Source organism: Ahaetulla prasina, chromosome 2, assembly GCF_028640845.1.
Source record: "Ahaetulla prasina isolate Xishuangbanna chromosome 2, ASM2864084v1, whole genome shotgun sequence".
Classification (NCBI taxonomy): domain Eukaryota; kingdom Metazoa; phylum Chordata; class Lepidosauria; order Squamata; family Colubridae; genus Ahaetulla; species Ahaetulla prasina.
Window position 1 is genome coordinate 22792770 of NC_080540.1, and position 24096 is coordinate 22816865.

General features: G+C 44.1%; 1 protein-coding gene across 1 annotated transcript; it reads left to right on the top strand.

The window, feature by feature from the left end:
* Nucleotides 1-453: 453 nt before the first annotated feature.
* On the top strand, nt 454-23716 carry LOC131193199 (uncharacterized). The gene is made up of 4 exons (XM_058173145.1): nt 454-1177; nt 2760-2857; nt 6534-6631; nt 21412-23716. Exons 1-4 carry the CDS (start codon nt 1020-1022, stop codon nt 21694-21696), a joined length of 639 nt encoding a protein of 212 aa, XP_058029128.1. The 5' UTR covers nt 454-1019; the 3' UTR covers nt 21697-23716.
* Nucleotides 23717-24096: the final 380 nt, after the last annotated feature.

Genomic DNA, 24096 nt, shown 5'->3' on the forward strand with positions numbered 1-24096 from the left:
TAAGTCTTGTGGACGTCAACTCCCAGAATTCCACAGTCAAGCTGGCTAGGGAATTCTGGGAATTGATGTCCACCAGTCTTAAAGTTTTCAATATTGGAGACCTCTGCCTAGTTGATTTTTATTTAATTTAATTTAATTTTAATTTAACTGGCCTTTAATTCTGAGAAAATTGCCCTCTGTGGTTGTCAGGAATATCTATAGAGGAGTCAAGATTGCCACTACATCAATTAGACTGAAGCTCTGCCCTTTTTATGTGGACATGTTAAAAGAGGTGGCGCTTCGATTATATTATCAGTGACCACCTTCATTTATTTTTTTTAGAAAAACCCATATCTCATGGATGTCCCTGGCTGTTGAATAGGATAATGGCTGTTGAAATCACTCCTGCGCATTAGAATTAAGTCCTCATTTAATCTTTTAAAAAAACCATTCATTGCAATGCAGGCAAATGTACGTGCGTGTTCATATAAAAGTGAGTTCTCTGAAATCGAATTTAATAATTTCAGCATGGTCTGATAGTGGCCAAATTGTCGGCAAGATATATTGTGAAGGAAATGCTGCTTTTAATTCAGAATGATTTAATGTCTGGTAAATGTACTTTTTACTGCTGCCAGATGTTATTTAAGTTTGTAAATAATTCCCCTTGCATTTATTTAACTTCGCTGACAAATGAGCGTATGAATTCAGCTTTAGCTTCATCTGGCCGCAGTCCAGCCTCAAGGGAATGGCTTGATGCCTGTCATAAGCCAGTGAAATTAATGATGCCATGGTGATGCCCAAACAAGAAACTTAAAGAACCTGAATGCCATGATATGACAGCTGATCAGATGCTTGACTCAGAATCCAGGAAGTTAGTTGTAGTGAAGACAGATAAACAAATAACGGGAAGGAAGAGGGAATGGTCAAGAGCAGATGGAAGAGACGGAGCTAGAAACAGGACCTGAGAAAGAAATGAATCAATAAGACTTCAAGTTCATCCTGGTCTCCTTCCTTACTCCTTATTCTATCAAGGAAAGAAGATGGCATATTCAAATTATATGTGGGCAATTTCAGGACAAACCAGAGATTCTCACAAGTGGCCTGACTTCAGAAGATCTGGGAGTTGGAGTCTGCAAAGGAACCAGAAGAAGGAAGTCTCAAGAATACCCCTGCTGAACTATCAAGAGTACCTTCATGGGTAAGTGGCATAATCTGGGTCGTCATTTTTCCTATCTCAGAAAGATGGAAGGCCGAGTCAACCTTGAGCCAATTTGGATCGAACTTCAGGCTGTGGGCAGAGTTTGCCTGCAATACTGCATTTTAACCACATTTTAACCACCAATGATAGATCTTTAAGCAGTGCCTAAAACAGGGAATATTAGAAATTCTGGGAATTTTAGGGAAAGGCCATTCTAGGACTCAAGTTCTGCCACCAGCAAGACACAACCACAACACGGTATCTTTGCCAATTTCAGTGTCTGCAGCAGGGTCTCCTCTGATCACAGATAGAGCTATCATTTTACTAGGGCGACCAGATTTGGGGATGCCAAGATCCAGGCAGCCCAAAAGCGCAAGGCCGGTGACATTGCTATGTGGAATTTGGGGCAAGAATTGTTCCAGTGCTTTTGAGCATGTGCTTTTGAGCATGTATAATGGACATGTGTAAAGTGTGTGTGTGTGTGTGTGTGTGTGTGTGTGTGTGTGTGCTGTTGCAGAAATCACAAGACATAGCTGTATATTTAAGGCACAACACAAATGATCAGAGAGCGAGGTTTCGAAACAGGCTATGATTGCTAGATCACAGCTTGAAAAATATGCTCTTACTGCTTCTGTTCCTGTGTGTACTTGTCCCTCTTGTTCCTGACTTCTTATTAGCATCATCTGCTCCCCCAAATCGTGGGATGATGCAGGTCCTGTTTGTTTTACCTAATGACACCCTTTTCCTTGGTATCCAGAACAACGGGGCATAACCTTGATCTTCTACTAAATGTCTGCAAAGGGCAAGTACAGGAGGGACAGAATTATTTTCTTCTACCAGTTCACAGCATGTCTATATTTTTCTTCTGAGGGCTGACAATGGAAGCCTGGAGCGTTGCTTTCTTCTCCTGCCAGCTGCTCATTCACCTGATTATTGATGACGGGCAAGTTGGTCCAATCAAAGTGGGTTGCTAGTGCTTTAGAATACAGAATAGCAAGAACTGGGAGGGATCTTGGAGGTCTTCTAGTCTAACCCCTTGCCCAGTCAGGAGACCCTATACCAGGGATGTCAAATTCGATTTCATTGAGGGCCGCATCAGGGTTGTGTTTGACCTCAGGGGGCCGGGGGCCATGGCCAGCTTGATGTCATTTATGTTAGGGGTGCCTGTGGCGGCCCAAGCGCTCTGCCGGTGAAAATGGGCTCCCGGGCTCTGTTTTCAGCCACGACGGCCTCCTGCAGTCCTTCGCCAGTAAAACCGGAGCTTGGGGGGGCCACAAGCTCAGTTTTTGCCAGTGAAGGGCTACAGGAACCCGTCGCGGCTGAAAATGGAGTCTGGAAGGGACATGCATGGCCCTCCCGAGCTCTGTTTTCGGTGGCAGTGGCACTGGTGGCCAGTCCTTTGCTGTTTCCAGGGCGGCCCCATCCAGTCCGCGGGCCTTGAGTTTGACACCCTTGCCCTATACCATTCCCGTCAAATGGATGTCCATCCTCTTCTTAAAAACCTCCACTGATGGAAGACCTATTACTTTTAAGGAGCCATGTGACTTTCTCTCTCTCTCTTTTCCCCCCCCCTTCTCCCTAGATTCTTGGGCTCTGAAAAAGCTTCCTATTTTTTGAATCCACCTACAACAGAGAAACCAATTAGCCCACGAGTGAGGCGCCTGCTGGTGGCTGGTATCGGTAAGATATTTCCTGTTTTAGAAACAGTTGTGTGGTGGCCTAGAGGTGGAGCTCTTGCCTCACAATCAAAAGGCTGTGAGTTCAATCCTAGGTAGAGGCAGATATTTCTTTCTCCGATGAGAATATATCTGCTGACTGTAGCTCCGCATTGGCAACAGGAAGGGCATCCGGCAAATACTCCGCTCCCTTCAGAGTGGAGACTCCACCCCACAAGGGATTATGGGGTTATTAAAATACAATGAACCTTCTTCGCTATTCTCCCTCCTTCATTCCTTTTGCGGTATAATAACATGGAAGGAAGAGATCATGACCATTATAGATTACAGGTAGTCTTCGACCTACAACCATTCATTTAACAATCGCTCAAAGTATACGACTGACCAGAAAAACGTTACTTATGATCAGGCTATGCCCTTAACGGCTGTTGCAGGATCCCTGAAGTCAAGTGATCAAATTTCAGGTAGTTGGCGACCAATGTTCATTTATGGTGGCTGCTGTGTCACAGGGCCACATGAGCAACCAATGTAATAGAATAGAATAGAATTTTTATTGGCCAAGTGTGATTGGACACACAAGGAATTTGTCTTGGTGCATATGCTCTCAGTGTACATAAAAGAAAAAATACCTTCATCAAGGTACAATACTTACAAGACTTAATGATAGTCATAGGCTACAAATAAGCAATCAGGAGACAATATCAGTATAAATAGTTATTTGTTTAACAGAGTGATGGCGTTTGGGAAAAAAACTGTCCTTGTGTCTAGTTGTTCTGATGTGCAGTGCTCTATAGCGTGGTTTTGAGGGTAGGAGTTGAAACAGTTTATGTCCAGGATGTGAGGGATCTATAAATATTTTCACAGCCCTCTTTTTGACTTGTGAAGTATATAGGTCCTCAGTGGAAGACAGATTGGTAGCAATTGTTTTTGTTGGTAGCAGTTCTAATTATCCTCTGAAGTCTGTGTCTTTCTTGTTGGGTTGCAGAACCAAACCAGACAGTTATAGAGGTGCAGATGACAAACTCAATGATTCCTCTGTAGAACTGAATCAGCAGCTCCTTGGGGAGTTTGAGCTTACTGAGTTGGCACAAAAAGAACATTTTTTGCTGTCCTTTTTTGATGAAGTTTTTGATGTTAGCTGTCCATTTTAGATCTTGCGATATGGTAGAACCTAGAAATTTGAAGGTTTCTACTGTTGATACTGTGTTGCCTGTGTTGTGAGTAAATGGGGTAAAAAAGTAAATGGGGGAAGCCAAATTCACTTAGCAACCACAAGATCCACTTAACGGCAGAGGTGTTTTGCTTAATAACCATAGCAAGAAGATTGAAAAATTGGGCACGACTCAATGACACCATTGCTTAGTAATGGAAGTTCTGGTCCCAATTGTGGTCATAATTTGAGGACAACAGGTAGCCCTCAACTTACAATCACAATTGAGCCCCAAATTTCTATTGTTAAGTAAGACATTTGTTAAATGAGTTGTGCCCCATTTTACGACCTTTCCTGCCACAGTTGTTAAGTGAATTACTGCAGCTGTTAAATTAGTAACCTGGTTGTTAAGCGAACCTGGCTTCTCCATTAGATATCGCTTGTCAGAAGGTCACAAAAGGGGATCACGCGACCTTGGGGACACAGCAACGGTCATAAGTATGAGCCAGGTGATAAATGTCTGAATTTTGATCATGCGATCATGCTGCAAAGGTCGTAACTCTGAAAAAAGGTCATAAGTCACTTTTTTTCAGCGCCGTTGTAACTTTGAACCGTCACTCAATGTTGTAAGTGGAGGACTATCTGTGTAGGTAATCCGCTTGGAGTACAAGGACATGATCTTGTACATGTGGTACTCGATGAACTTTGGGAAATGCAGAATTAGAGGAAACCTGCATCTCATGACAATAAATCTGCTTTCTCTTTCTCCTGACAGACTATACGAACTAATCTTAATGTAGAAATGTAATATTAGGCAACACAGCATCTGTTGGCTTTCTTCCTAAGATTATGCAATTAAAGAGATGAAAGGGAGCCTGCAGTATTTTAACTTGTCTCGGTCCTGAGTCTTTGGCAGCCAGAAGAGTGCTTTGAAAAGCCTCTGGGCAAAGATCGCAGCTTCTATCGGGCGCTCTTTCCCTTTTGGAGAACTTTTTCAGCTCTTGGGGGCCCTGTTCTTCCTTGCGAGACTTTACCTAAAATTGGGCTGTGAGGTGGAGGCCGTGACGTCCTTTTCTTCTGGAGCCCAATAAGAATGGAAATGAAAACCAGGCATCAAAGAGCAAATCTCCCCTGGTCTGTGTAGAACAGGCGTGTCTGGATTTCTTCAAAGGCCGAATCAGCATTATAGTCCTCCTCCGCAGGCCGGATGGGGTGGGGTGGGCTGAATGGTCTGGACCATTTGCTGGCCAAGATGGGGTGCGGGGGGGGGCACCCACGGTCCCCCCCATGCTCCATTTTGGCTGCCAGAGGCACCGCAGGCCGGTTCTTTGCTATTTCCAGGCTGGCCCCACAGACCAGATTTAAGCACCCCACAGGCCGCATCTGCCCCACGGGCCTTTAGTTTGACACTCCTGGTGTAGAACCACCTTCTCCAACTTGGGAGATTGCAGGAGGGCTGACCTGGCCTAGAACCCCAGTAGTTGTAGTCCAGCCGATCTGGGAATACTACAGGGAGTCCTCGGCTTACAACAGTTCACTTAGTGACCATTCCCTAAGTTACAATGGCATTGAAAAAAAGTGACTTATGACCGTTTTTCCCACTCCCGACCGTTGCAGCATCCCCGTGATCGTGTGATCAAAATTCAGATGCTTGGCAATTGACTCATATTTATGACGATGATGCGGTATCCTGGGGTCATGTGATCCCCTTTTGCGACCTTCTGACAAGTCAAGTCAATGGGAAGCCAGATTCACTTAACAACCGTGCTACTAACTTAACTGCACTGATCCACTTAACAACTGCGGCAATAAAGATTGCAAGCTGAGGCAAACCTAACAATTGTTTTGCTTAGCAGCAGAAAGTTTTGGGCTCAAGTGTGGTCGTACGTCGAGGACTACCTGTATTGATGAATGAATGCTGGAAATGCTAGGCATGGAGCAGGGATGGTTTACTTAAAGCTTTGTGTAGGAACTTGTCTTCAGAAACGGTGAGATGGTTCATACTTTTTTTTCTGAGGGACCCAACACATTTCAGCACTGTAACAAGTGTAACGCTGCCATGTCTGATCTGTTGTAATAGAATAGAATAGAATAACAGAGTTGGAAGGGGCCTTGGAGGTCTTCTAGTCTAACCCCTTGCTCAGGCAGGAAACCCTGTACCATTTCAGACAAATGGTTGTCCAATCTCTTCTTAAAAACTTCCAGTGTTGCAGCATTCACAACCTCTGGAGGCAAGTCGTTCCACTGATTAATTGTTCTGTTAGGAAATTTCTTCTTAATTCCAGGTTGCTTCTCCCCACTGTTTCTTGTCCTGCCCTCAGGTGCTTTGGAGAATAGCTTTGGAGAAGACTCCCTCTTCTTTTGTGGCAGCCCCTAAGATATTGGAGCATTGCGATCATGTCACCCCTGGTCCTTCTTTTCATTAAACTAGACATACCCAGTTCCAGCAACCGTTCTTTATGTGTTGTAGTCTCCAGATCCCTAATCATTTTTGTTCCTCTTATGTAATATCATTTTCTTTGCCACACAGATATGGGGGCTGAGGAGGTGTGGAGGGCCCTTCATGAAGAACCCAAGTACCAACATGAGATTACAGCAAGTTCAAAAGGCCATTCACTCTCTGAACAGGTGAGAAGGATGCTTTTGCTGAAGAAAGAAGGCCTAGATATAAGTAGTCTTCGACTTACGATCTAAGTGAATCATGCGGTCATGTTCTACCCCCACCCCCACAATGGACTTCGCTTGTTGGAAACTGGGAAGGTCACAAATGGTCATCACGTGATCCTGGGGCACTGCAGTTGTTGTAGATGTTGTCAAGCAACTGAATTTTGATCCCATATTTCTGGAGATGCTGCAACAATTGTTAAATGCATGGACGATCACAAGTCATTTTTTAGTGCCTTGTAACTTCGAATGATCATTAAACAGATGGCTGTAAGTTAAGGACTACCTATAATCTTTTCATTGCCAAGTGTTCTGTTTCCCTCCCCCCAATACTCCCAGCAAAGAGTCAGTTAAAGGCCTTCTTTTCTAATTTATTCACATAGATAAATGTCCTGGCCACGTCTACCCACGGGCCTGCCAAGTTTCTGGAGATAACGAGGAAATTATAGATAAGGCCAGAATTACTCACGAATATATTCTTCCCTCCACTGATACAGTTTGCCCGCTTCATTGCTTTGTCCAAGACAAAAAACCAGGAAGTCCCGCCTCCTATTTATAGTCTCTGCAGATGTCACTGCATGACAATCATTTCTTGGCTTTATCCCAACGCTGCTTCTGCTGCGCGCGCCGGTCACGTCTGCGCAGTCTTGCATCACTCCAAAACTGTTCTTGGGGCGTTGCCAAATCAGAAGAAGGCTCAAGAGAATCAGGCCTTGCCGGCCCCTCCTCCTCCCTTTGAGTGGGTGCCAGGGAGGGAGAGGGCCCAAGAGAAGCAGGGCTTGCCAGGTCTTCTCCCTCACTTTCTGAATCATCCGAGTCCAGGAGTCCGGGTCCAGGAACCTGGGTCACAACACCAAGTATGTATTTATGATAAGTCAGGTTTCTCCTGAACAGAGACTTCCTCCTGTTTGAATGATGTCATTCTGCCATCCCCTGAATAATGGATTTGTATGTAGCAATAGCAATAGCACTTAGACTTACCGCTTCACAGTGCTTTGTAAGTGGTTTACAGAGTCACCCTAGTGATTCTAAGTGGTTTACAGAGTCACCCTAGTGCCCCAAACAATCTGGGTCCTCATTTTACTGACCTCGGAAGGATGGAAGGCTGAGTCAACCTTGAGCCTGGTGAGATTCAAACCAAATTGCAGGCAGCCAGCAGGCAGTGGAAGTAGCCTGCAGTAGTGCGTTCTAACCACTGCGCCACTGAAGTGGACGCCTAGAATCCAATTGTTTTTAGTCTGGATGCACAGACACCCTAAGGGTATCTCCACCAAAGTAAAGTAGAAGTCTTACTCACAATTTCACATAAAGAAAAAGCAGTGTGAGGATAAGTGTGGGGTGCTAATGACATATTAGCTCAGAGTTCCTGTATTAATGAGATGGGCGGCATAGAAATGTAATAATAAATAAATGAATAAAATAAACTATTTTATACTTGAAGGTAAATATGTTTTGCCTGTCAATGTTCTGGCTAACTACTTAAAAGTTAACATTATGGGACCTGTATATTTTTGCAGGATGGCCTATGGAAGCCATTCCCCAACAGAAAGTTGTCCATTCCGGAAGTCACAATCTTAAACAACCAAGTGACATCAGTTAGAATAGCCATCCCCAGACTTTCTGGCTCTGTGGACTGGCAGCGGCAATGGAAGCAGGTGGCTGTGGCGGGGAGGGGGAGGAATGTTTCACACACGCAACCTTATCCCGAGCATGTGCAAACAGAGCTTTGTGAACTTGGCCACCGCTTGCGCGGACTAGTTCCCAGCAGACCACGGCTCAGTACCAGTCTGTGGACTGGGAGTAGGGGACCCCTGAGTTAGAAGGAGTGTAATAACACAGTTTAAGCTTCATTTCTCATTCTGTTGAAAAAACCACTCCGCTTTTCTTTTCTTTTCTCTTTTCTCTTTTCTCTTTTCTCTTTTCTCTTTTCTCTTTTCTCTCTTCTCTTCTCTTCTCTTCTCTTCTCTTCTCTTCTCTTCTCTTCTCTTCTCTTCTCTTCTCTTCTCTTCTCTTCTCTTCTACAGAGGAATTATTGAGTCTGTCATTTGCACCTCTATAACTGTCTGGTTCGGTTCTGCAACCCAACAAGAAAAACACAGACTTCAGAGGATAATTAGAACTGCAGAAAAAATAATTGCTACCAACTTGCCTTCCATTGAGGACCTGTATACTACATGAATCAAGAAGAGGGCCGTGAAAATATTTGCAGATCCCTCGCATCCTGGACATAAACTGTTTCAACTCCTACCCTCAAAACGACGCTATAGAGCACTGCACACCAGAACAACTAGACACAAGAACAGTTTTTTCCCGAAGGCCATCACTCTGCTAAACAAATAATTCCCTCAACACTGTCAGACTATTTACTGAATCTGCACTACTATTAATCGTTTCATAGTTCCCATCGCCAATCTCTTTCCACTTATGACTGTATGACTATAACTTGTTGCTGGCAATCCTTATGATTTATATTGATATATTGATCATCAATTGTGTTGTAAATGTTGTACCTTGATGAACGTATCTTTTTTTTTATGTACACTGAGAGCATATGCACCAAGACAAATTCCTTGTGTGTCCAATCACACTTGGCCAATAAAAAAAAAAAAATTCTCCTCTCCTCTCCCCTTCCTTCCTTCCTTCCTTCCTTCCTTCCTTCCTTCCTTCCTTCCTTCCTTTCTTTCTTTCTTTCTTTCTTTTTTTTTTCCTCTGCTTTTTCTTGCTGAGGTTTTTATCTTCAGACTCAGATAAAAACAAAATTACAACAAGTGACAAGTGGCAAGTGACTTAGTGGGGCACTATAACTCACACTATCCCCAGCTAATATAGTCATTGTATTCAATAATTTCTAAAAGCTCCAAATTGGAGATATAGGTTTAGACCAGGGATGTCAAACTCGATTTCATTGAGGGCCGCATCAGGCTTGTGTTTGACCTTGGGGGGGCTGTGGGGGGCCGTGGCCAGCTTGACATCACTTGTGTTGGGGGACCAATGGTGGCCTGAGCACTGCCAACAAAAACGGGCTCCCAAGCTCTGTTTTTGGCTGCGACGGCCTCCTGCAACCCTCTGCCAGCGAAAATGGTGGCCCTCCCGAGCTCCATTTTCACTGGCAGAGGCACCGTGGGCCAGTCCTTCACTGTTTCCAGGTTGGCCCCGTGGGCCAGATCTAAGGCACCCTGTGTTGTGACCCAGGTTCCTGGACCCGGACTCCTGGACTCGGATGATTCAGAAAGTGAGGGAGAAGACCTGGCCAGCCCTGCTTCTCTTGAGCCCTTTCCCTCCCTGGCACCCACTCAAAGGGAGGAGGAGGGGCCGGCAAAGCCTGATTCTCGGGAGCCTCCTTCTGATTTGGCAACACCCCAAGAACAGTTTTGGAGTGATGCAAGATTACGTAGGCGTGATCGGCGTGCGCAGCAGCGGAAGAGTTGGGACAAAGCCAAGTCATAATTGTCATGCAGTGACATCTGCAGAGACTATAAATAGGAGGCGGGACTTCCTGGTTTTTTGTCTTGGACAAAGCAATGAATTGGCTCGGGCTAACTGTCTCAATGGAAGGAAGAATATATTCGTGAGTAATTCTGGCCTTATCTATAATTTCCTCGTTATCTCCAGAAACTTGGCAGGCCCGTGGGTAGACGTGGCCAGGACATATATCTATGTAATAAAAGGAAAAAGGAAGGCCTCTGACTGACTCTTTGCTGGGAGTATTGGGGAAGGAAACAGAACATTTTGTCCAAGACCTGACTAAAACATCTTCCACCAAAGATGGATCAGCAGCAGGTACAGCAGCAGTTAGAGCAGCTACAAGCAGCTAATCAACAGCTCCAGCAGCAAGTGGCTCACTTGGCAGGCCAACTTGCTGTCAGGAATGTGCCTGCAGCCCCCCATCCTCCCACCTCCTCCTCGCCGCAGTGCCCGATAACCGTGCGGATAAGTTTTCTGGGCAGCCTGAGATGTTCCCGACCTTCTTGGGACAGTGCCAGCTCTACATGGCTATGAGGCCAGAGGATTTCCCAGACGACCGGGCTAAGGTGGCCTTCGTGATTAACCTTCTTTCCGGCTCGGCTGCTCGATGGGCCACGCCCTCTTGCTCCAGGACAGCCCCTGCTGGCGGACCAACAGCGTTTTGGCAGCACCTGCGCACCATGTATGAGGACCCGTTCAATGCTGACGGCAACCAGGCGCCTTAAGGAACTCCAGTCAAGGGAAACGCCCCTGCAGGAGTACATCGCCGAATTTCGTCTTTTGTGCCAGGACTCTGACTGGAATGATGCAGCGCTGGTGGGCGCGTTCAGGAGGGACTCTCAGAGGAATTGCAAGGCGAGCTGGCCCGCGTGGAGGCGCCCGCGGACCCTTGACAACTTGGTGCTTTGTCTCGCCTCGATGCCCGTCTGCACGGCGACCGTCCCGTCGCACCCGGGACCCGCCGTCGACATCTGCGCCCCCACTTCCTGCACCACCAGCACCCAGGGTCGCCCCATGTTTTGTAACCGCTGCGGAAGAGCCCATGGAGTTGGGAACGGCCAGACCTCGCCTGACAGCCCAGGAGCGGAACCGGAGGCGCCAAGGGGGATTGTGCCTGTACTGTGGGGAGCCCGCCACGCCGCTTCTTGCCCCAGAAAGCGGCGGCACGACGCCGGTCCCCGAATCACAGCGTGACCAATCGGGAAATGGAGCAGGCCCGAACTCGGGGAAACGCTAGGTCGGGCACGTACTAAGCCCCCACTGGACATTGCGGAAGTAGACTCTGGGCCCCCTCGGCATCTGATTCTGGACACACGGATATGGTTGGGGAACCAGTCGGACGGGCTCCAGGCGCATGCGCTGGTGGACTCAGGGGCCACAACAAACTTTATGGACCAGGCCTTTGTGACCCAGTTTGTAGTCCCCATGTTTCCGGTGGACCCTTTGATGCGGGTAGAGACAATTGATGGACGAGAACTGGTGTCCGGCCCCATTAAATTCGCCACCTAGCCTTTGCGCCTGGCTATTTTGGGACCATGAAGAGGCGATCCAGTTTTATGTCACGGCGGACCTTCATTTTCCCTTGGTCTTTGGGTTGGCCTGGCTTTGGACCCACGATCATCAGGTGGCCTGGTCACGGAACGCCATCTCTTTCCTGAGTCTGCAGTGCGTTGACCACATCCGCCACACCTTTGCTGGCCAGAACATCCCCACTGCTGCCATCACCTTGCCTCCTGAGCTGACAACTTCACCGACATGTTCAGCGAGAAGGAGGCGGACCGACTACCCTCGCATCGGCCCTACGATTGCCCCATGGACCTTCTGCCCAACGCACCACTGCCTGTGGGACGCCTGTATTCCATGTCGGAGCTCGAGTTGGCCACCCTCAAGGACTTCCTGGACAAAAATCTGGCCCGAGGGTTCATCCGCCTTCAAAGTCCCTCTCGGCCCCGGTCCTCTTCGTGAAGAAGAAGACAGGGACTTGCGCCTATGCTGTGATTACCGCGCTAAACGCCATTACGGTGCGGAATCGCTACCCCCGCCGCTCATCCGGAGCTACTGGAGGTTGTTGCGGAGGCCACGATCTTCACCAAGCTCGATCTCCGGGGCCTACAACCTGGTGCGGATGCAGAAGGAGACGAATGGAAGACGGCATTTGGCACCGATACGGACACTACGAATACACTGTCATGCCATTTGGGTTGACCAACGCTCCGCCGTTTTCAGCACTTCATGAACGACGTGTTCTGAGACATGTTGGATCGGTTCGTGGTTATCTACCTGAACGACATCCTGATTTACTCCCGGTCCAGGGAAAGCCACCTTCGACACGCCGGTCTGGTTCTGCAACGCTTGGAGCAACAACTCAATGCGAAGCTGGAGAAATGCGTCTTCTTCCGGAAAGCTCCAGGTGAGGATGGATTACCTGTTGAGTTTTATAAAGAATTTAAAGAATTAATAATACCAAGACTGCAAAATTATTCAATGGAATATTACATGGTGGGGAAGTACCTTCGTCATGGAATAGAACGGTGATATCCCTAATTCCTAAACCAGATAAAGATTTAGAAAGGATTGAGTCCTATCGGCCCATTTCTTTAATTAATCAGGATGCAAAGATATTTACTGCTATTATAAGCAATAGATTAAATAGATTTATAGATAGATATATAAGTTATAATCAAGTAGGTTTTGTGAAGGGTAGATACATGAGTGATATTGTTAGAAGAGTATTAAATATTATAGATGTAGCTGAATATAATGGTGATAAAATTGGTATAGTATCATTGGATATTTTTAAAGCTTTTGATTCTGTACAATGGGAAACTATCAAAGTAATTGTGGAGGCTTTAGGCTTCGGTAATAAGTTTATACATGTTATTTCAAAATTGTACCAAAAGAGCAGTGCAAGAGTGAAGGTGAATGGAATATTAACTGAAGAGATAAAATTAGAAGCTGGTACGAGACAAGGATGTCCCCTGTCCCCAACATTATTTTTATTGGCTATGGAAATATTGACAAAAATGATAGAAAAAGATGAAGAATTAGAAGGATATAAAGGGTATAAGATAAATTTGTATGCGGATGATACTTTAATTATTTTGAAAAATGTAGAGAAAGATCTGAAAAAGATATATAAGCATTTGATAGAATTTGAGGAAATGACAGGATTGAAAGTAAATTGGTCAAAGTCAGAATTATTGATGGATAGTAATGGTAATGAGTCTGAGAATATGCAAGAGCAATTTGGGATAAGGATTAAAAACACATTGAAATATTTGGGTATAGTGCTTTCACTTAAGGTTAAAGAATTGAAAAACTTAATTATGATGTGGTGATTAACGAAATTGAGAAGAAGATAGATAAATATAAAATTTTAAAGTTGTCTTGGTTTGGTAGAATTGCAATGTGTAAGATGATGTTGCTGCCCAAGTTCAACTTTTTATTCGAGATGCTACCACTAAATTTGACAGAGAAAGATATTGAAGGATATCAGAAAAACTGGATAAATTTGTAATGGTGGCAAAAGACCTAGATTAGTGAAGAAAATGTGGTATCAAAATCAAAAGGAAGGTGGATTAGGAATCCCCAAATTATTTAATTATTATTGTGCGTATGGTATCCGGATAGTGGTAAAAATATTAAAAGGTGAAGATAACTATTGGAGAGACTTAGAGTTAAAGGATATAGAGAAATTTGGATCAAGGTGGTTTTTAGATAAAGCAAATTTAAAATGTGTAAGTAGAAGTTATTGGTTAAAGGGATTAAGTAAAATGTGGAATAAATTTGTTAAAATTTTAATTCCGGATATAATCTTTTTGGGGGAGACAATTGGAATTTGGCCAATTAAAAATAATATAATACGCAATGAAGTGATTAAAGAGGAAAATATAGAAATTATTAGAGATTGGATAAAAGTTATGGAAATGAAAGGAGGAATAAAGAAATTATTGAAAAATTAGGGTTAAGTTGGTTTTGAAAAATACAGATAGAAAATGGACAAAAAACTAAAGGAAAATTATTTGATAAATAGATGTGAAACTGAATTTGAATATTTAGTATCTCGGATTATGAAAGATGAAATTGGGCTAAAGGGACTCGTTAGTAGGGTTTATAAGATTATAAATTCTGATGAAAAATTACAAAGAGTGATGAGGACAAATTGGGAAAAAGATCTTAATATTGAAATACCAGAGTCAGATTGGAATGTGAATTGGAAGAGTAGAATTATGAGAACTTTATCTATAAGGATTAAAGAGCACAATTATAAAGTTGTTTGGAAATGGTATTTGACTCCAGTAAGATTGTCACAAATGGATAAAAAAATTAGTAAAAAATGTTGGAGATGTGAGATGGAATTGGGGACTTATGAACATATGTGGTATAATTGTGATAAGGTTAAAAGTTTTGGCAACAATTGAGAAAATGATATTTGAAATGATGGGGAAAGTAATAACATTGAGAGTGGAAACTATATTATTGTTGGTAATTAAGGAAATAGAATTAACAAAATATGAAAAACAATTGATTAGAATTATGATTATAATAGGTAGAATTATAATAGCTAGACATTGGAAACTAGATGTGATTTTTAGAATAGAAGAGTGGAATTCTGAAATGTGGAAATTAGCTTTAAATGATAAAATGACATGTGATATTAAAATTAGAAGTGGTGTGTATAAAGAAGATATTTTCTGGAAGACTTGGAAACCATTTGTGGACTTTGCGCTTGGAACATTGGACGCTTCAGTACCTGTACCTCGAGAACGTGGATTTTGGCAATCATGAGGATATATCCGAAGACCCAAATCTTCCTTTTATGTATAGCACAAGGGTGTAATAATGTATTTTCTTTTTGTTTGTTTGTTGCAAAAAAAGTAATAAAAAAATTAAAAAAAAAAAAATAAGTAAGTGGTTTACAGAGTCACCCTAGTGACTCTAAGTGGTTTACAGAGTCACCCTAGTGCCCCAAACAATCTGGGTCCTCATTTTACTGACCTCGGAAGGATGGAAGGCTGAGTCAACCTTGAGCCTGCCAAAATTGCAGGCAGCAGAAGTAGCCTGCAGTACTGCGTTCTAACCACTGCGCCACTGAAGTGGACGCCTAGAATCCAATTGTTTTTAGTCTGGATGTACAGACACTCTAAGGGTATCTCCACCAAAGTAAAGTAAAAGTCTTACTCACAATTTCACATAAAGAAAAAGCAGTGTGAGGATAAGTGTGGGGTGCTAATGACATATTAGCTCAGAGTTCCTGTATTAATGAGATGGGCGGCATAGAAATGTAATAATAAATAAATGAATAAAATAAACTATTTTATACTTGAAGGTAAATATGTTTTGCCTGTCAATGTTCTGGCTAACTACTTAAAAGTTAACATTATGGGACCTGTATATTTTTGCAGGATGGCCTATGGAAGCCATTCCCCAACAGAAAGTTGTCCATTCCGGAAGTCACAATCTTAAACAACCAAGTGACATCAGTTAGAATAGCCATCCCCAGACTTTCTGGCTCTGGGGACTGGCAGCGGCAATGGAAGCAGGTGGCGGCGGCGGGGAGAGGGAGGAATGTTTCACACACGCAACCTTATCCCGAGTATGTGCAAACAGAGCTTTGTGAACTTGGCCACCGCTTGCGCGGACTAGTTCCCAGCAGACCATGGCTCAGTACCAGTCTGTGGATTGGGAGTAGGGGACCCCTGAGTTAGAAGGAGTGTAATAACACAGTTTAAGCTTCATTTCTCATTCTGTTGAAAAAACCACTCCGCTTTTCTCTTCTCTTCTCTTCTCTTCTCTTCTCTTCTCTTCTCTTCTCTTCTCTTCTCTTCTCTTCTCTTCTCTTCTCTTCTCTTCTCCTCTCCTCTCCTCTCCTCTCCCCTTCCTTCCTTCCTTCCTTCCTTCCTTCCTTCCTTCCTTCCTTCCTTTCTTTCTTTCTTTCTTTCTTTCTTTCTTTCTTTCTTTCTTTCTTTCCTCTGCTTTTTCTTGCTGAGGTTTTTATCTTCAGACTCAGATAAAAACAAAATTACAACTCTGGATGGCAAGTGACTTAGTGGGGCACTATAACTTACACTATCCCCAGCTAATATAGTCATTGTATTCAATAATTTCTAAAAGCTCCAAATTGGAGATATAGGTTTAGACCAGGGATTTCAAACTCGATTTCATTGAGGGCCGCATCAGGGTTGTGTTTGACCTGGGGGGGGGGCGTGGGGGGCTGTGGCCAGCTTGACATCACTTGTGTCAGGGGACCAATGGTGGCCTGAGCACTGCCAACAAAAACGGGCTCCCAAGCTCTGTTTTCGGCTGCGATGGCCTCCTGCAACCCTCTGCCAGCGAAAATGGTGGCCCTCCCGAGCTCCATTTTCACTGGCAGAGGCACCGTGGGCCAGTCCTTCACTGTTTCCAGGTTGGCCCCGTGGGCCAGATCTAAGGCACCCTACAGGCCGGATCTGGACCCTGGGCCTTGAGTTTGACACCCCTGGTTTAGACTATGAGCAGCTTTTGGTACAACTACAGCTGGAATCTGTCATAGATATCCAGAAAAATAGCTGAATTAGTGTGCATCTATAACAAGGAAAAAGTGTATTAATGGCACTCAGAATCATATATTTTCTTGGCATAAGAAATGCGGAAGGTCTGGAATCTCCAGTTGGCAAGAGGAAAAGAACTTGTGACAATCAGCACTGCCAGAGTCACTGTTTATACTTTCCTGACTTTGCTATGTTAATTAATACCTGTGGTTGAAGAGAAAGATACCATTGTTTAAATCCAAACTGAAGTGAATTGTACGTATTGTCAGGAAGTTTGATTCTCTTCCTTTAAGCTGAAGTGAGGACAATAGTTCCCTTGTCTACTATAAGTGATAACTGCCATAGCAAAGCGAGACAGGCGGTACCTCCACCAACTGTTAATATTGCAAATCTCTTGCTAATGAATCCAGGTTAAATGTCCTGCTTAATACAGGTAGTCCTCAACCTATGACCACAATTGAGCCCAACATTTCTGTTGCTAAGCGAAACAGTTGATAAGCGAAGTTTGCCTCCTTTTACAACCTCCCTTCCCACATTTGTTAAATTAGTAACATGGCTGTAAAGTGAATCTGGAGTCCTCATTGACTTTGTTTCTCAGAAGGTCACAAAACGTGACCCTGGGACACTGCGACTGTCATAAACAGGAGTCAGTTGCCAAGCATCGCATCTGAATTTTTATCACATGATCACGGGGATGCTTACGTGATGGTCATAGGAGTGAAAAACAGTCATAAGTCACTCTTTTCGGTGTCACTGTAACTTTGAACGGTCACTAAATGAACTGTTATAAGTCGAGGACTAGCCCATGAACTGGAACCATAGTTAAGCCTCTAGTTAACCTCTGGCTGTGCAAACCAGGTTTCTTGGTCCTTAGGATATCACAAGCTATTCACTCAGATTTGGACTGTTAATACCTGACTTTCTATTTTGGTCACAATTACCTAAAAGTTGATTGCAGTTTCTGCTATTTTCAGGTAGAGAACATAGTAAATATCAAGTCAAACCTTGATTTTATTTTAAGAAAAAGAGAGAAAAGGAAAATCCTGGCCTCTATATACCTGTATAATATATCTTTTAAAAATGTATTTGTTTATCCAATTTGTATAGACACCCATCTTATATGAAATGTGTTTAAATATTAGTAGGTCAGGTTGCTAGTTAGGCTGGTGGTTTGAGCTCTGAGCTTGGCAATTTGGTTGCAAATGTTTTGTCACTGTTCGAGGAGACATTGTCAGTCTGTTTTGAGTTGTGCTCAATGAGAACAACTCAAAACACACTTACAATGTCTCCTCAAATGTTGACACACTGACAATGTTCTCATCAAAAATGTATATCCCATACATAGCACCAGTTTTTCACCTTTCCTGTTCTTTAATAAAGTATCAAGATCTACTTTTACAGTCTGGCTTATTGAAGGATAAGAGGGTTTAACTGCATATCGATGAGCACAATTCAAAACGCATTGACAATGTCTCTTCGAATGGTGACAAAATGTTTGCAACCAAATTGCCAAGCTCAGAGTTCAGAACAACAGCCTAACCCATCTCAAAGATATGAGCCTGAATGGCTCACAGTTAAAACAACAATAAAAAATAGCGGTAGAAACAAGAACCATAGAACTATACTAAAACCACTTTTAAAACATCTAGAGTCATTTTGAAGAGATGAGCAGCAAATAAAATAAATAAATAAAATAAAACCTAATGAAGTACAAAATATGATTCTAATCAGTGGATAAATACAATCAATACATCAGGTTTTACACAAGAAGAACAGGTAGAGCTGATGGTAGCGTCACCAACTTAGAGTTCTTACGTTCCCACAAGTGGTCTAAGTCCAATCCCTCTTAAATTTCGTTGACCCATAGCTGGTACCAATTTAGTATTGAACTTTTGTTGACTAGATTCTTGCGCCTAAACTTGACTAATAAATCTTCTGAATGGCAAGTCAACGTATGGCCCTGATTTTTTGCACATGACAGATTTAGTGCAGCCATTGGAGAGGCTGGCCACTACACTCCGCCCCCATCCCAAATGTGGTGACACATTTCTTTCTTTCCCTTTCTTTTTCTTTTCTTTCCTTTCCTTTCCTTTCCTTTCCTCTCCTTTCTTTCTTTCTTTCTTTCTTTCTTTCTTTCTTTCTTTCTTTCTTTCTTTCTTTCTTTCTTTCTTTCTTTCTTTCTTTCTTTCCTTCCTTCCCACCTTTTTATTTTTATGAATACCTCAAGGTGGCAAACATATTCCTTCCCCTTCCTATTTTCTCCACAACAATGAAGTTGGGTTCATTGTCATGCCTCCAGCATACTTTAAAACGCTCCATGGCCTAGGGCCGGGATATTTACGGGACCGCCTACTGCCACCATTAGCCTCTCACCGACCAGTGCGCTCTCACAGAGAGGGCCTCCTCCGGATACCGTCAGCTAAACAATGTCGGCTGGCGACCTCTAGGGGGAGGGCCTTCTCTGTGGGGGATCCTACCCTCTGGAACGAGCTCCCTCTGGGGCTTCGTCAACTCCCCGATCTCAAGTCCTTCCGCCGCGAGCTGAAGACGTTGCTGTTTCGAAGAGCAGGACTAGCTTGAATGTAGTTGTAAATTGGGATTTTTAAAAAAGGGGTTTAAATGAGGTTTTAAATTTGTATTTAAAAGTTAGAGCATCAATTGAATTTAACTATCTATTCTTTTAGCTGTTTTTTATGTATTATATGTTTTCTGCTGTTTTTTTGACTGTGAACCGCCCTGAGTCCTTCGGAAGATGGGCGGTATACAAATATAATAATTAATAATAATAATAATAATAATACAGTTTGTGTATGTTTATTGCTGTTGTTGTTCTTTAATGTGTATTGATTTCCATCTGGTGGCCAAACCCAAATCTTTCATTGTTTGGAAAGTTGGTTTTGATGATATTTACAGAGCACCTATCCTCCCATCAGCCTTCATTCTGGGGTAAAAACATCCTGAGAAGCCAGACTCCATTTTGTGGCATTCTGGAATAAGAGAAGCATCTATTTTTTTTATTAAAGTTTTTATTTTTTTTATTTTTTTTTATACACATATTATAAATGTACATTTCCTTATTCATAGATAATCATATGCATTCTCTCTAAAGAAAGCACAAAAATAAAACTTTTTAATTACCTTTGGAGTTGCTCTTCTACCCTTTCTTTCCCTTCGTTTTACAACAAACCTTCTTCTCTTTTCCCTTCTTCCTTCTCCTTTCCTACCTTCTTCCTCCTCCTCTCCTTCCTCATACCTACTTCCCTAGAGATAAGAGAAGCATCTAGAACAAGGCTGTCAAACTCCCAGCCTAAGGGCCAGATGCGTCACGTTCTGGCCACAGCTACTCCCAGTTTAGTGAAGGGGGGGAAAGTCCCGATATGTCACATGACACAGCCGTGACAATATGAGTTTGACACTCCAGATTTAGAACAATCCATCTTAGTCCATAACACGTATTCTTCTGGGGACAAAATCTGCATCCCATTAATAGCATCACTGCTTCACCTCATCCTGTTCTTTAATAAAGTATCGAGTTCTACATTTACAGTCTGGCTTATTGAAGGATAAGAGGGTTTAGCTGCATATCAAGCTACACACAGAGTAATGGGACGTGAGGAGAGAACATTCTTTCTGTATTACACTGTTTCCCATGGTGTTCATCCTTTCACTAAAATTAAGAGCAACTCGGAAGCTTCTGGAAGGCTGCCCACCTGGAGGGTCAGAAAAGCCAACCTGGCGAATATGACCATACACTAAAAGCCCATCCTTTTTTTAATGTGAACTTCATGCAAGGCATGTAAAAAAGGATGGGTAAGGCTTTGAGTGCAAAGTCTTGGCTACTCTCATGGCTTTTTTGATGACTTCACATAACACCCCATCCCACCCCATCTAGGATGCCCCTGTTTCGACTTGAATAGAATAGAATAACAAAGTTGGAAGGGACCTTGGAGGTCTTCTAGTCCAACCCCCTGCTTAGGCAGGAAATTCTATACCAGTGATGGCTAGCCTTTTTGCTATCACGTGCCAAAAATGGGGGGAGCAGGGGGGGTCACGCGCATGCCCACACCCATAATTCAATGCGCCCCGCCCCCCGTGCATGCGTGAGTGATCCCCCCCGCGTTCCCCCCGCTTTTGGCACACAATGGCATGGTGTATTTATGTGTTTATGTGTTTTTTAAGTGCCTGTAAACCGCCCTGAGTCCTTCGGGAGATAGGGCGGTATATAAATATGATTAAATAAATAAATAAATAAATAAATAAATGGTGGGCCTGGTAGGCCCATTTTTCGCCCTCCCCAGGCTCCAGAGGCTTTCTTGGAGCCTGGGGAGGGCGAAAACGGCTCCCCCCCACAGAGGCCCTCTGGAGGCTGGAAACGGCCCATTTCCTGACTTCCAGTGGGACCTTCCCCAGACTCCATAGGCTTTCTAGGAGCTCGGGGAAGACAAAAATGGCCTTTCCCACCTCCCCGGAGTCCCTCCGGAGGCCAAAAATAGCCCGTTTCCTGACTTCCAGTAGGCCTGGAAGGCCCAAAAATCAGCTGGCACACATGCGTGCTGGAGCTGAGCTAGGGCAACACTCACGTGCCCACAGATATGGCTCCATGTGCCACCTGTGGCACACATGCCATAAGTTCACCATCATGTCTCTATAACCATTTCAGACAAATGGTTATCCAATCTCTTCTTAAAAACTTCCAGTGTTGGAAGTTGAGGTACAACCATTGCCTAAAGCAGCCGTGTCTTTTTCCAGGTACCCTGGCTGGGACGTCCTGCAACCACCCGCCGGCTACGGCAAGTGGCCAGCTGGCAGCAGCAGCTGCGTGCAATGCATCGTCTGGGGAAGCAGCACCAGTATGCGGCCCTCTATCTCCTGGCCACCGATCAACTGCCTGACCTCAACGACTCCTATGGGACTGAAGGGCCAACCCGCTACTTCCACAATACTTTGAGCAAGAAGCAGGTATCATCACCCGGCATCAACCCTTCTAGGACGTGCTGCTACTCCAGCGGCAAGAGAAAAACACAATTTTCCTGACATTTGTGCATGGGATGCAGAGTGGATCTTGCCATCCTCAAGCAGACACCCTGAACGAGGAAGGGCGTCTCAACCCTCAATCTGTTGGAAGATGATCAAGAGTTCTTGATGAATTATTCCTTCAGGACCATGTAATGCTGCCTTTTTCCCACCACAGCAAGCCTGCAGATAGTCCTTGACTTAAAGTGGTTGCTTAGCGACGGCTTGAAGTTACGGAACACCCCCCCAAAAAAGCTACCGTATATACTCGAATATAAGCCGATCCGAGTATAAGCCGAGGTCCCCAATTTTACCCCAAAAAACTGGGGTAAACTGGGGACTCGAGTATAAGCCGAGGGTGGGAAATGAGGCAGCTACCGGTCGGGGAAACCCTCCCTCCCTCAGCCGAGAAGGCTGGCGGCTCCCCCGCCCCGCCCTCTCACTGCACCGGCAGGGCTTCCCCGCGCTAATGCAAAAGCCCGCCAAGTTTGCGCCATCCGGTATAATGTGAAAAAAAGAAGAAAAAAAAAAAACTCGAGTATAAGCCGTATATACTCGAGTATAAGCCGAGGGGACGTTTTTCAGCACAAAAAACGTGCTGAAAAACTCGGCTTATAATCGAGTATATACGGTACTTAGGATCCTGACTTGAAGTTCCAAATAGCCAGCTCCTCCTGTGTGGTGTGATCTGCAACCAATTCTGGGCACTCAGCAATCAGCTTGTGTTTACGACTGATTATAGCGTCCCACAGTCACATGACTGTGATTTACAATGGTTTTTTTGCTGGACATTGGCATTTACGTCCTGTTTCCAACAAAAAAAAATAAAATCACCCATTGGCTAAAATGGGTTTACTTAACAATTGCTGCAAAAAAAAAAAAAAAAGATTGTAAAATCGGCCATAGTCATAGGATGACCCAACATGACTTATGACTGTAATTATGCTCAATTATGATTGTTAAATTAGGGACCATCTGTACTTATGCTGAATGAGTCTTTACATTTGGACGTGTTTTAGTTAAAACAGCTGCATGGAATAGATGGCCCTGGCCTCCTCCTCCTCCTCCTGCACTACTTGAAAACCACCTTCCTCCTCTTCAGTGGTGAAATCCAAATTTTTTTACTACTGGTTCTGTGGGCGTGGCTTGGTGGGCGTGGCAGGGGAAGGATACTGCAAAATCTCCATTCCAGAGGTGGGTTTCAGCAGGTTCTGACCAGTTCTGGAAAACTGGTAGCAGAAATTTTGAGTAGTTTGGAGAACCGGTAATAAAAATTCTGACTGGCCATGCCCCCATCTATTCTCTGCCTCCCAAGTCCCAGCTAATCAGGAGGGAATGGAGATTTTACAGTATTCTTCCCCTGGAGTGGGGTGGGAATGGAGATTTTACAGCATCCTTCCCTTGCCATGCCCAAGCCACGCCCACCGACATACCATGCCACCAAGCCACACCCCCAGAACCGGTAGTAAAAAAAATTGAAACCCAACACTGCTCCATTCCCACCCAACTCCAGGGGGAAGGATATTGCAAAATCTCCATTCCCACCCCACTCTGGGGCCAGCTAGAGGTGGTATTTGCTGGTTCTCTGAACTGCTCAAAATATCCGCTACTGGTTCTCCAGAACCTGTCAGAACCTGCTGGATTTTACCCGTGCTCCTCTTTCAGTTGTTATTGGTCTCAGTATGAAATCAGAGCTACCACTCTGTGCTGGGCGTGTTTGATTGGTATATATGGAAAAAGGAATCTGACCTGGGTCACCTATTAGAATTGTATTTGACAGCTGATGGAATGACCTCCCTGTACTAGTAGGGCCCAATCAGGGATGACCTAGCTTGAAAAAGGCATGAGCAATGCCCTCCTTGTAGCTGCCACAAAAGAGGCTGGAGGGTTCTTGATAATGAACAATAATACCATAGTGGCATGATATGAGTTGATATGAAGACCGGATGATCTTCTTGGATGGAAGCACCCATCAACTAAGGCAGTGGTGGGGAAATACGGCCCCTTTATGACTTGTGGACTTCAACTGGCTGGCTCAGGAATTGTGGGAGTTGAAGTCCACAGGTCATAAAGGGGCCATAGTCTCCCCCCCCCCCCCCCGCAACTAAGGGAAGGCAACTAACTCATCCTTCTCCTCTCAGGTACTTATTACTTATTAAAGAATCCGATGTTGGAGATAGAACTTGTTTTGATCTCCTATGAGCACCGTAGGATGCAAGACTTTTTTCTCTGCTGTGACGCTGCAGTGATTTGCTTCCTGGTCAGAAATGCTCTGCCTGCTGATGGTCTCCATCTATATACCATCACCCATATCTCTGTAAATAAAGAAAATATTATGGGTGGATGAAATGGAAAACAATCAAGGAGAGATCCAATCTAGAAGTGAGGAGACATTTCCTGAGAGTTAAAACAATTAATCAG